Raw genomic sequence first — 13,953 nt, 5'->3', positions numbered from 1 at the left:
TGAGTGAATCATGACAACGTGACGTCTCCGAAACGGAAGTACGTATTTAATTTAAATCTACAGAAAAAATACTCCCATTACAAAAAAAAAGAAAAAAGAAAAAAAAGAAAGAAAGAAAGAAAGAAAGAAAGAAAGAAAGAAAGAAAGAAAGAAAGAAAGAAAGAAAGAAAGAAAGAAAAAAAGAAAAAAATACAATTTCGGGTCCCAAAGTGGAATCTGGGAATCTTTTTTTTTCCCAACCCCTTCCAGCCCCGGATTCATATGAGTCTCATTCTTGCAAATTAAATACTGGTCACCTTGAAGCTACGCTCATCTTCGACAAAGCGAACCGCCCCTCCCAAACGATCCTTCTGGATCCGCTAGTGCCAGCAACCCTAGTGTAATTCAAGTTAAAGACATTTTCTTTAGTACTGATGTTTAATACCTAGGTATAATTTAATAATAATAATAATGGATTTTTTTTAATGTTTTCAAATTCTTTAACCAGAGTGTCATTTTGAAATTAACTACACGTCTGACTGTATGAGGGCCACATTAAACTGTTTATTCGAGTGCGAGAAGGAAAGCTTAAGGAATTGCGTTCTATGTGTGAATTTGAACTAGAAGTCCTAGCTTATGAGTCCTTCTCAACCACTTATCAGAACATTGCTCTGTCAAATATGCTTGAGTTACGTATCGTTCGTATCTTATATAAAATCAGAACAAACTTTAAAAAAAACTAATTGCTATAGAGCATAAATGAAAGTATGCCGTGTGTACAATATGAGGGTGGGTTGATAAGCTCTCAGCCTCATCAAGGAAACAAGTAAATAGAAAGCGAAGCTTGGTGTTTTTATTCAACATATTCCCCTTGTAGTGCAATGCATTTTTCACACCTCTGCTGCAGTGCTTGCAGGCCAGACATATAGAAGTCGGATGAATGCTCTGCAAACCAGGCCTCTGTTTGAGAAATGACGCCATCGAAATGCGTTCCCTTTAAAAACATTTTCAATTTAGGAAAGAGATAAAAGTCTAATTGAGCCAAATCAGGCGAATAAGGTGGATGTTCCTGTAATTGAAATCTTAGGTCCTCCAATTTTTGCAATGTCAGACGTGCCTTGTGTGAGGGCGCATTGTCCTGGAGGAAGATGACCCTCTCTTCTCCTTTAGTGCTACTTTCAGTTTGTCCAAAAGAAATGTATAGTAAATTGCATTGCTGGTTTCACCCGATTTTAGATAATCCAGATGGAATTCCTTCACAATCAAAGAAGACCGTAGCAAAGACCTTAGCAGAGGTGCGCTGTGTCCTAGCCTTCTTCGGACGAGAAGAACCGCAGTGGCGCCATTTCTCCGATTGCTGTTTCGTCGTAGGATTGTAGAAATGTAACCGGGTTTCGTCATGTAAGAGCGGTTATTCAAAGTGCGTTATAGGGGGCGCGGTGGCCCAGTGGTAGAGCGTTCACGTCCGGTGCTTGGGGTCCCTGGTTCGATTCCAGCTCGCGCCGAGTGGATTTTGTGGTGGACAAACACCGTGCTTGTGGGTTTTCTCGGGATTCTCCCGTTTCCTCCCACTTTCTTCATTCCAACGCCATTCACTCATCTCTTATCGTCACCGTCTCCTTTAGCCTAACTGGCATAACCATGGGACGTAAAACTTAAAGATTTCATTTTATTTTTCAAAGTGCTTTATAATACTTGTTACACATTTTGACATACTTAACACTATGTCACGTTATTATCAACATATTTAGTTTCTGTAACTATGTAAAATCTATCACTCCCATTGTAGCCTAGACGGCTAAGCGTGGGACGTAAAACTGAAATATTTCATTTCATAAAAGAATCGGCAGATGACATTAAACTGAACAAAACACATCCTTGAGCTCCTCCGTGAGCTCATGTGGTTCGGATTCCACGTTAATCAGTAGGTCCACGTCTCACATAGCCTCGCTGCTGAAAAGGACACTAAACTAAAATCAACTCATCAAAACACATCCTTCAGGGTAAATTCTCTTACACAGTTTTTCGGGCGAGGGGGGAGACAGAGGCTCAGTGATAGCGTGCTTACCTCTCGTAAGTACGGTCACTGGTTCGATCCTTGACCAAGTTTGTGGTGGACAATATTTTGTCCGTAGGTTTTCTCGGAGTACTCCTGTTTCCTCCCACTTTCTCATTTCATCCATCATCATTCACTTGCCTAAATCATCCGTCTGCCTTATTCTAACAGTCATAATCGTGAGACGTTACACTGAAAGCTTTCTTGCACAGTTTTCGGGAAAATTCATTTTAAAAAATCTATATTTCATGGCATGAAAAAGTAAGTCATACGTAGCCAGAGTAATGTGCTTGATAGTTTTAATTGCGATAAAATAGATTTATTTATTTATTTACCGTAAATGAAAAATATTCATTGTTAAGTAACATACTGTATCTGCCATCATTTCATTTCTCCTGACGGTGACACCATGTGTTTCTAATAGTAACGCATATACCTCTAAATAAAATACGCAATAGAACAGAAAAGGAACTGCAATATAGAGAAGAAAAATAAGGGAAATGAAAAATCGGATAAAAAGAAAAGAAAGACATATAAATATTTCAATGACAGGACCGTCTGTGTCCTTGACACAAGGAAGGAAGAAGCGACGAGTGAAAAATGCCTCTCAGGAATTGGAACAGGCAAAGTTTTTGCATACGCCTCCACATGACAACGCATGATCTCAGACGTAACGAGTTTACCATCGTTTCAAATGTCGCTGCTTAAATATCGAACGAAGAAACATCATGACAAATATTCTTGTCATAACGATACAAATGGAACAGTCATTTGTCACAACTGTCAAAAGACGATGCTGCTTTCGAGCTGCCAGGAACAAACACAGAACTCTGAACAGGGACATATTGGACGTTTAGTTTTCTTTATTTGATTTTTTTTTCAAGAGCAACCACGGAAGGAAATCATGAAAAGTCTCGGATTGAAGTTTTAATAACTATTTAGTTTTTACTTGCTGTCAGTTTTAAATATTTATAATACATCAAACATAACTAAGGGATCAAAACGACATTAAGACTTTCCGATTTTAAAGAGACACTTTTGTCTTATGGAGAATTGTTGGTTGATTCAGAGTCCTCCAGCTATAGGTCCTCAAAAGGTTGTCATTTCTTTTCACCACTGAAGTAATATGACAGATTTACCTATAGTTTAACACTGAATCCGAACCACATGAGCTCCTGCCGAGAATTAAATCAGGGTATCTCCGGGACCGTAATGTGTAGGGGCACAGGGGACATCTGTCCCACCCCAAGGAAGCTCCCCGCCGTTCGAGGGGACCACATTAAGACACAATTTTCTTACTTCATATACGATACGAACATGAAATTATAAATGAAGCATCAAGCAGATTAACTACATTACACTTAGAAAAATCTGTTCTCCGGACAGTGGTATATTTTCGGACAAATATATAGAATCCTCTTGCTTACTGAAATCAGTACAGAATATACGTTATCCGTATGCTACATATGCCCTGCCCTTAGATATTACATCATGCCGTTGCAAGATGTCTGATTTCTAACAGTCTTCCTTATATTACATATATATGTAGGTTACCTTATGCCTATATGTAAGTTAGCTATATATACGTCCATTTGTAAGTGAGATCCTGACCGCCTATATTGTTTCATACGGAAAGTACGTACAGATGGAACACTTATAAAGAAAGTATTATAAAACATGCGTTTTCAGTTATACGTTTGCTGCACTTTAAGTCCAAAACCTAAAGAATTTACAAATGTAACATACGATTTTACGTACGCCGCCTACAATTTTTTCTCAGTGTACATAAACAGAACAGCACACAAAAGGTAAATAAAACAAAAATAAATCGTGGGCCCATTTCAGTAAAAAAAAAAAGAACAATGTCTACTATTAGGGGCCCCAGCGATAATATTTATTCGTGTGGCTTTGAGATTTGTCAATATTGTCCCCTTAATTAATTTGTCGTTTACGGAACGGGCCCAGGAGTGTAACTAAGGGCCTCGCAGACTTTGGGGAGGACCCACAGGCTCAAGAAGGGGGGGTCACAAAGAGTAAGAGAAATACGGAAAGCAAGGGACTATTTTTGAAGAAACAACTTTTTCTAGGGGACTCAAATATTAATGCTTGCCCTCCCCCAGAAAAATGTAAGTTACGACGCTGGGTATCTCTATGGAAAAATTTGGTAATGGGCAGTGTTTATATGTAAATTTACCATGACCAATTATTTTATCTTTTATACAAGGGATCAAATCTTTAAAACAAATAATTAACTTGTAAGCAGCATCAATGTATAACGTATAAATTTTATTCGATCAATTTTTGCAGCATCAGTCTTCCTTTTGGAAACCAAAGGTACGAGTGACATCTTTAAAATCAATCTTGGAAATCAGAAAATCCACTGTATCTTCAAATCATATAACATATTTAGTATGGCTTATTAAACATACATTTTATTAAAGTAGTAACACACAAAGAAATAATTTATTATAATTGATTATTACTACCGTCACCAAGTTATATAAGTATTTTTGTGGACGCCCTGTATATTTTGGAAAGACAGAAATCATTTTTATATTTATACTTTATTTTTGCGACGTAAATAATTTCTTTATGCGATGAGAGTTGCCAGTAAGTAATTTCTTTCCCACGCATTAGAACAAAATAGTCTTTCATCGTTCACCCATACATATATCTGAAACATTTTTTGTTTCACCATGAGAAGATTTTAATGAGCAACAAAGGCCACATTCATTATCAGAACTACATATATGATAATTGTATTTCTGTTACTTCGATCCTCAGTGTTTCTTTCTTACTTATTAATATGCATAAACTACATTATATAATTATTTGGAACTATTCTTCAATCACTTTTGGAAATACTAGCAGACGAAAGCAGACCAGCTGCAATCTAGCCACAGGGTCGCCAACCATATCGTCCAGCCAGTTCTTATCTAAAAGTTCTCACAACAAAGTTACCGTAATGTCTTTGTACACTATGGCCAGTGAACTGTAAATTAACGCCGATTATTTTAACATTTAATTTGCGTATCCATATAGGTGATTTAACCTGATCACATTCTAAAATGGACTGCCAACATTGGCCAGTCGGTCAATCCAGCTCGACGAGATTACTTCAAGTCTTGATGTAATCAACACGTTCGTTGGATTCGTTACAGAATTGTGTAAAGGGGGATACGTCTCACAGTCGGCCAAGGACTTGAATAACGGCTGGCCCCCATTTAGTGAAATCCCTGGTCCGCAGACCCAGTGCGTATAAGTAGTAGACGCCTACCAAGAATGTAATTATGTAGTGCGACTGTCTACTAATACCGTCAACTTTTACCGATTCTTCTAGCAGCAGTTATAAAATTACATCGTGGGATTACCCTAGTGTTACCACCCACAGTGCTAATCCCCCATATGTATCAGTTAATGTTGTGATAAAAGTGTTCGTGTTGAACGTCCAGATATAATATTTCATTCATCTATACACGTGATACAAAGGGCTATTATCTCGTGAAATGTGTAATATAATTTTGTGTAAATGGTTAAGTGTCAGTGTTTAGTGTAGTTTTTCTTTAATATATTTTTTCTTCATAGTGTTTTTAATGAATAAGCATATTGTCATTTTATTTGATGTGTTTTTGTTGCATGTATGAATGATATTTTTGCGCACCGTGGTCTAAACAATTATATGAACGTCCTTGAGATTTCGAGACGAGGCATCCGAACCTCTCGGCACTTAATTCTCATCTTGTTATTGAGGCCGGAGGGCAACCCGGCAAAAAGGTCTGTAATCCCTTTTTGGAAACGTTTTTTGATGTTTTAACCAGGTAAGTTCAGGTCTCCTGAAAGTACTCGTGATGGGACACGAGGGGGCAGATCCGGAAAGCGGTAACGTGATCATGTTGGAATTTAACGTTCCTTTGTGGCATTGAGATATGAGACCTTGACTTAGAGACTGAAAAAGAAGCTGGACCACATTAACATCAGCGTGAAATGAAATTTAAAATCTCAACTCAGGGAAGGAAATAATACTAAAATTTTATCCACGAAGATCCCTTTGTTTGTTGATAACATAATACGTGTATCAAATCATCAAGAGAAATAATTCTTGCATGAAGCTTTTCTTTGTATGTATTAAAGCCTATGATTAAGTTAGGTTAGAATTAAGTTTCTTATATTTGAATATTATACATAAATTATTTGCATTGTTTTTCTTCTAAAATGTTTCAGAAGTGAGTCTGCTGTCCACATGATATTCGAATTCAAGACCTAATTGATTCATACTAACTTTGCTATACTCAATAACTTACACTAAAAATACAAATCGCTGAGAAAAGCAGGGTTTATTTATAAGATAATAAATGTGTGACAGTTTCGCCAAGTAATTGAGCATATTGGCTTCATCAGACACTGTAGAAACAAGGGAGAGTTGCATCTAAATATAACAAAATCCCAGAAAATAGTTCTGAACGCTGATTGGCTGATTAAAGCAGATTCAACCAATCATAACAAAAGTTGACAAAAATGAAACTAAATACCGCAGATCCATTTCCCTCCTTGGTCCAGTGAAAAACTAAGCTACAAATTAAGTCTTTATAACAGCTTTCCTCACTGTTCATCAATTTTAAGTTCTGTATTCCAATTCATTACGCAGTTTTATCTTTTTCAATGAATTTGGCCTCCTTGCACATTCTCATTAACGTTCTTCGTTCCTGTACTAACACTTCAATCTCGCACCAATTAATATTATGTCCCGTGTTCCTCACATGTTTAAAACTGGCATTTCTTTCTCTTTCCAATCTCACATCATCTTGGTGTTGTTTTAATCGTTCTTTTAGCATTTTTCCCCGTTTCACCAATATAAGAAGCTTGCTGAATATTTGGTCCCTCCATGTACGTAAGTATTGATGCCAAAAATGAGTGCGGTAACCATCTTTCCCAGTCCGTATGGTGTTTTTGTACGAAAAACTTAAGACAATTCCGTTTGATTTTATTGGTCTGTTCTACTAATCCAATCACTGCACCTTATCTTGTAAACCACATTGTAATAGTGGTAGAGCGTTCACCTCTGGTGCTTGGAGTACCTAGTTCGATCCCAGCTCACGCCAAGTGGACTTTGTGTTGGACAAACACCATGTGCGTGGTTGTTTTCGGGGTTCTCCCGTTTCCACCCACTTTCTTCAGTCCACCATTTCATTCATTATTTTAATCATCATTACTGTCTTCTTTAGCCTAACCGACATAATCGTGGAACGTAAAACTCAAAAAATTCAATTTCACTTTTTTTCCGTTATTGGTCTATTTCAGTGGATTGTGTCAATATGATTGTAATTTTCCTTCTTTGTATAAAAAATAATAAAGTACTTTTATCCTCCTTACAAATTGTGCCGTGGAGTCCAAAGCAATAACTTCCTTTGGAAAATGGGTGTATTATTGTCAAGAATGCAACTAAATCTAATAGAATTATAGTATAGTACTTCAAGCAGTTATTTTGATATTTTCCTCAAGCATTTTTTTAGACCTGTACAATTAGATGAAGAGTAAAATAACTAGAAATTACATTCGAGTATCTTTAAAATGAATAATAAATAAAAAATCCTTTCGTCTTCTTCTCTTCTCTGGATAAGTATATATTGTGCAGTATGATCTGGTCAGTTCCTGTAGATCGACGTTACAAAAGTGAAATTAAGAATTTGGGGATTTAGAGCTGACAAGCTGAGTCCAGGATTTTGCAAACTAAAATCTTTAGAGCAGAGGTAATGGGTTGGGGACCTGGATTGCTTAACAAATGAAACTAAGTACTCTTAAATTGGAAACAGTTTGTGGAAGAGGAGAGGGTGAAAGAGGATGAAAGAGAAAGGGTGAATTTAGGATAAGTAAAAATACACAAAGTACTTGCCTGGAACATTTGACAATTCTCCATTTATGATTCTTTCGATATACTGTCGTCTATATTCAGAAACATGGAGTCTGGGCTATGGACAGAACATGGTGTCTGAGCTATGGGGGTCAGGCACCTTGTACAAAAGTTCGGAACGGAAGCAACAAAACTAGGATAAACTTATAGCATGGAATGACTTCCTAATACTAACACTTCCTAATAACACTAACACTTCGAACACTTCGAAAACAATTGTCGGCGTTGATAAAAGAATACGCAACTATACTGTATGTGTTACCTTTAAAAATGTGGGTACAGTTTAGATGCCAAAATAAAGTGTCCCGGAGAGATCATTTTTACATCGTCGTGATTGGTTAACGCTGCCTAATGACGTTTATCTCTTGTAGTTTTGTTCCAAATTCATCGATCATGAAATGCGGTTCCAAGGCAGGCTGATGAAATGCAAAACGTGTAGGTTGACATCAGATAAGATGACCTTTAGGAACGTGGACAAACAAACAATTTGTATATTTATTCATTAAGAAACATAAAGGGAAATAGTTATAACGAAATAGAAATTATTTTATATCTGAACATGTAAATGAATTGTAAGTTGTGCTGAAATACATGGAAATTCAAAATATAATTTCATATAGTTTAAATCTGATACTGAAAATTCCCTGATCTTGATTTCAAATAAATAATGTTTGAAGTTTTTACAGAATTTCAGTCCAATATATCAACCCAAAACTTGCTATTATTACTTTTATTTAAATCACATCATTTATCGTGCTGGACACAATATCTTCACACTATAACTCTAGCCCATTAATATCTTTCGAGCATGTGAAAATCGGTTTGAAGATAAATGCATCTAAAATTGAATGAAATACTGTTAAGTTTCTCGTTAGATAAGCTTATCAAAGAAAGTATGTGTTTACACAGAAACAAAACCAACCCTCTTCCTCAACACAGTTAAGATCTAATAGGGAACATTACTGAAAAGAGGAGATATTTCACCGTCTTTTGTGTTTCGCAGTAACAATAAGAAGCAAATACTTCTTTGTGACTGAGATAACATTCGTTTCGTTGGCTGTCTGTGTATATTCACTAGTATTTGAACATTTTTACTCCCTATGAGAAATGTTGGATTGCTTTATAATTATATACTAAACTCAAGTCGTCGATAACGTGTGATTCTTCATCATCATTATCTTTTAATATGGTATAAATATTGATTATTCGTCCTAGTATTATATTTTTGTGTATAAACATATTTTTGTGTATAAACATTTGTAAATGTCTATATTAATATTTGTGTATTGAATATCTTAACTACTATTTGCTAACATTCTGATTAAAATCAGACTTTGTTTCGTAGGATACGCTCACAAGATGTTGTGGACTATCCAAGGGCGGAGGAAAGAGAACTTACTCAATGCTCTCAAGAAGTAGAGGCAATGCTCAAGACAGTACGGATTACTCAGTGTCCAAGGACGAGAACGTACAAAGCAACAGTCTCGGAACGGTGAAGACTTCAATGGATTCCAGAAGTTTCCATAATGGCAGTTTTCGTCGCAGCAGTCTTCGGGAGACAAGTTGCAACACTGGTCAACAGTCTAAAGGCGATGGAATTCGGCGTCCCTTGTCCATGGTTATCAACTCTAGAAATGGTGAAGTAAAAGCCTACATCTACGGCAATCTTCAGTGTCAACAACAACAGTGCAATCATCAACATCGTAACACTTTTCAGCAGCGAGAACATGGAAACAAACTCGAAATTCCACTGTCTCACCATACACACAGGAAAAGGATTCGTCGAAAGAGAAGGAAACCAAACAGAGTGATGCGATTCTGGAATTATCTCCGATGCCAAAGTCAGATGAATCTGTCACCAGTAACGGAAAGCCCATTTGCTCCATCTCCAGAAGCCTTTTGCATGGGCTCTGTTGATTGCCATAGTCTTAGCAATGTTAGTATCAACAGTAACAACGAACGAAACATAAGCAACAGCAGCCTGAAGGATGTAGACCGTGGAGCTCTGGAAGACGAGCTATCCACATACATGGAAGAACTCAAAAAGAAGTCAGGTATTCAATGAACAACTATAATATCATTGATGGTTGTAAAACATTGCTTATAAATGTTATTCAAAGTTAAAGGTTTTTGGTTCCACAATCGTGGACACATAAGGCCAATATGTAACGTACAGACATATATAAAGAGGCTTGATATTGTTGTAGATGGTACTCAAATGTGGTAAAAATAACAACGATATGGTTCACCTGTAAGTTACGAATATATTTTACAAAAAAGTATATTTACATGGTTGAGCTAGTACTTAATTGCAGAGAAGATTATTGCTAATACTATATTGGTAGAAGGCATGTGTTGATGCACCTAAACACTTAATGTAAATAAAATAAGTTTAGGAAATGCAATTCATGTTACATATCTAGATATTTCAGTTCTTGTTATAATTTCTAGATCAGTGTGCGATTGGCGAGTGCAAATATATTAATTTATTTGTGAACAAATTATTATCTTCACAATTTTAGTCGTGTGAGAATCCTTTATACAAAATTGTGGTATAACGTTTTCTTTTAATTTTATTGTTAATGTCTGGAAATTAATGAATGTGTATTTATTACACTGTATTATCGCTCTTCTCTGCTAATGTTGGACTTGTTTCCAATTATACTTAAATGAGATCTTAACGTTTGTAATACTTCATCCATGGTTTAAATATTTCTCTCAAAAATTATTAATAAGTTCAGTCACAGTATAAAGTTTATGTTAACTATCTAGCAGTGCTTTCGAAGCCTTTACGCTATGGCAATGCCACACACAACCCTACACAACTGCTTTTTTTATATTCTTCATTTTAGGATATTCCTTCATCCCTACACAATTTGAATCCCATTTTAGGTCCTTATTATACAGCCTCGCTTTCGTGCTTTCAAAGCACGAGGAACATAGGCATCAAGTTCTACTTCTAAGTTGTTCTCAAATAAAAATCAACACCTCCATCACTCAATCAATATACTGAATGAAAACGAAATTTAGTATTATTTCAACTCAACTAATTCATTTACTTAATATTCTGGAATTATAATAGAAATTTCGCGACACTCTTGACGTTACCAGACGACACTCTAGGTTGTCAAGACACCAAGGTGGAAAGCTCTGCTTTAGATATTAGATAATCATGTTTCTTTTATGCGCAATCAAAAATTAGAAATTAATTCTAGTTTATTTCTAAACGATTTCGATATTAGGCTTGAGGAAGTTGACTTGTAGAAGTGGTCTTATTAAAACCTACTTTTTCTAAAACACAAATCCTGTACATTGAAATTGTGATGACATTTTGGTTACTTCTGCAAGTGTATCGAGTATGCATTCTAAATACTTGAAACTCTTAAATGGAATTAGTTGAGCGATTTGAAATATGTGTTCAATATATTTCTTCATTCTTTACATTGTAAAACAAAACGATAATATATAAAATATTAAAACTTGATATGGAATGTTTGTTCTCTAGGACAACTTTGTACCACTGATGATAGAAAGGTCGAAGTATATTGTTTGTTGAAACAGAACCGTGAATACTCTCAGCGGAAATTAAGCTTGTATTTTTCCACATCAAAGTAAACACTCCTGGTTTTATTAAAATCTTTCTGCCCAGTATTATGCACATGCGCTTAGCCTTGTAAGTAAATATCAAACCATGTAGAAAAAATACGTATTATGTTGACTTATTTCCATTTAGAAATAATACAACTAGCACATTAAATAAACAGTTTCCTTTGAAGATTAGTAAAGAACCTCATTCACAAAATTATGGCCATCTTAATAATCTCTTTAAAGAATCACATTTTAACAACTGTATGTGAGACTATTTACAAATTTAGATTCAAATAAAGGTCTTAAAGTAAGAAAGAGGATTCACCTTGTTTGGAGTGTTTGGTTTACCTTGGATTATGAATAAGAATATAGAGGTTTGCAAAGAAACGTGAATGGGCGAGATTTTTGAATAAGATTGCAAATAAAGATCAGACAAGCAAGAATATCAAAGAATAATAATAATAAATATTCATAACATGTGTTATATGAAATACAAATATAAACGAGTCCATCATTCTAAACTGAAATATAGTTTTCAAAAGATGAAATTTCATATTATTATTATTAGGAAGCTGAAATTCATATATTATGCTCCTCCTTTATACTGAGTACATTATGGTGACTTTCTGTAAACAGCTGACATGCTAATAATGTTAAATAGCACAAAGTAATAGCGTTTAGAGCGCTGATAAAATTTGACATAAACATATCTTATGTTTGATCTGATGCGTCACGATACGTACAAACTCAAACCAAAACTCTATTTCTAATCTTCGTTATGCATGTGGACTGAGTAAATGTCAGTTCTCTTTAAGGCCACCTATCTAGGTTCACACAAAAAATCTCTGTATTAATACCAAGGTAAACTCACAATGATTTAAATGTATAATCTTTTTTCTAAATCATTTTGATCAATCATTCTTTCGAAACTTCTGTTATTCACAGGTAGGTTAGAGCAATTTATTTAATTAATTTAAAGATACAAAGAATTCACAGTCTTTCTTGTTCAATTGAAAATTAACTTATATTTTAGGAGAAAGTTTTTTGCACCAAAAATACTTTTAAAAAGAAGGTGGGTGGCAGAGATATTTGGATAAGATTGTACCTTTAGCAAGGAAAGTGGGTTCAGTTTAGAACTTTAAATATAGGAAACTATTACCTGAATCAAAAACTCCGAGAAAATTTTTATTGAGTTCTACTGTATATTGAGGAAGAATCAAAAGTATATTACAAATATTCTTAAAATTGTCATTTTTAAATATATTATAGATATATTGATTACTTTGTGTTATAAGATAAAACGTGTTAATTGTTGTGTGACAATGACAATGCAAGACGTTCCAACTAGATGTTTCTTATGGTGATTTGATTTACTAATTTGAATTTCTACGAGATACATAATGAAGTTGCAAATTGTTATGGATTAGATTATGACTTGGACAAGTTAAAGGCAGGAGCTCTTTGAGATAAGGAGTAATGTTAGCCATTTTTAATGATCCTTTTTTTTGCTTCAATGTGTCTTAAGTCAATATTCTTATTTTATATAATGTATTCATAACGAATGTTTTACCTTTCGTAAGGTCAACTTTGAAGGTCACGATTTACGTCGATTTATCATGATCGATTTATCGCAAAATATCTTAAATTAGCCCTTGTCAACCAATAGTTCTTTTACAAATATGACATAGCATCATGAAAATTGTCAAAATAATTAACATTGAGAACTGATTGTTATATATGAAATAATTATTTAAATATAATCATTCCTTGAAGTACATGTTTTTGTAAGGAGTTAGGTTGGCTGAAGAAAAGATTAAGCAACGGGACGTAATCCTGGAGAATCCTTGTTTAAGTCGAAAGAGAAGAAATACTATACTTGTTTCAGTAAATGTTTTACCATTTCCTTTTATAATTAAGAAGCCTGCTGTGTGAAAGAAAATGTGAGTATATACATACAATTATAGTAGTGAATTTTATGTACATTTCTCTCAAATAGGAAATGATTATTTGAGAAGACTATAAACTTCAATAAATTTTTTCTCCTATACATTTTATGAAGGTGAAATAAATATATATCACCTTCAATCATATGTTTTATAATACCAGATAATTCTGAATTTCAAACTATAACATTTTGCCATTTTCATGTTCTTTATAACAAAAACACAATTACTCTGTCTACATTTTGTTGATTGTAAAATGTATCTATACAAATTCAAATTATACAATCTTCACTTTACTATTGTATCATCAAAATATTATTTATATATTTAACATTACGAAGATGAATTTTATCTGTAAGCTCTTTGTGAAAACTCTCGTATTTCTAAATTTACACATTTAAACGTGAGTTTCTATAATACTTACTATTTGTATTATGTCCTAATTTACAATATTCTATGTAATCATGTAATTCGTACTA

The 13,953-nt window shown here is 34.5% G+C and overlaps 1 protein-coding gene across 1 annotated transcript in view; it reads left to right on the top strand.

Annotated features, from left to right (window-relative positions):
* The window catches only part of LOC145663184 (pyrokinin-1 receptor-like), a 491,125-nt gene extending 477,739 nt beyond the window's left edge, over positions 1–13,386 (top strand). The window contains exon 3 of the mRNA XM_081729517.1: positions 9,289–13,386. Coding sequence (XP_081585643.1) covers positions 9,289–10,008 — 720 coding nt within the window. The 3' untranslated portion in view covers positions 10,009–13,386. The remainder of the gene's footprint in view (positions 1–9,288) is intronic.
* The last annotated feature ends 567 nt before the right edge of the window (positions 13,387–13,953 follow it).

This window comes from Thermobia domestica, chromosome 10 (genome assembly GCF_964235325.1).
Source record: "Thermobia domestica chromosome 10, izTheDome1.hap1.1, whole genome shotgun sequence".
In the NCBI taxonomy this organism is placed as follows: Eukaryota; Metazoa; Arthropoda; class Insecta; order Zygentoma; family Lepismatidae; genus Thermobia; species Thermobia domestica.
The sequence above is the reverse complement of the archived record's forward strand: the minus strand, read 5'-3'. Positions and strand labels throughout refer to the sequence as shown.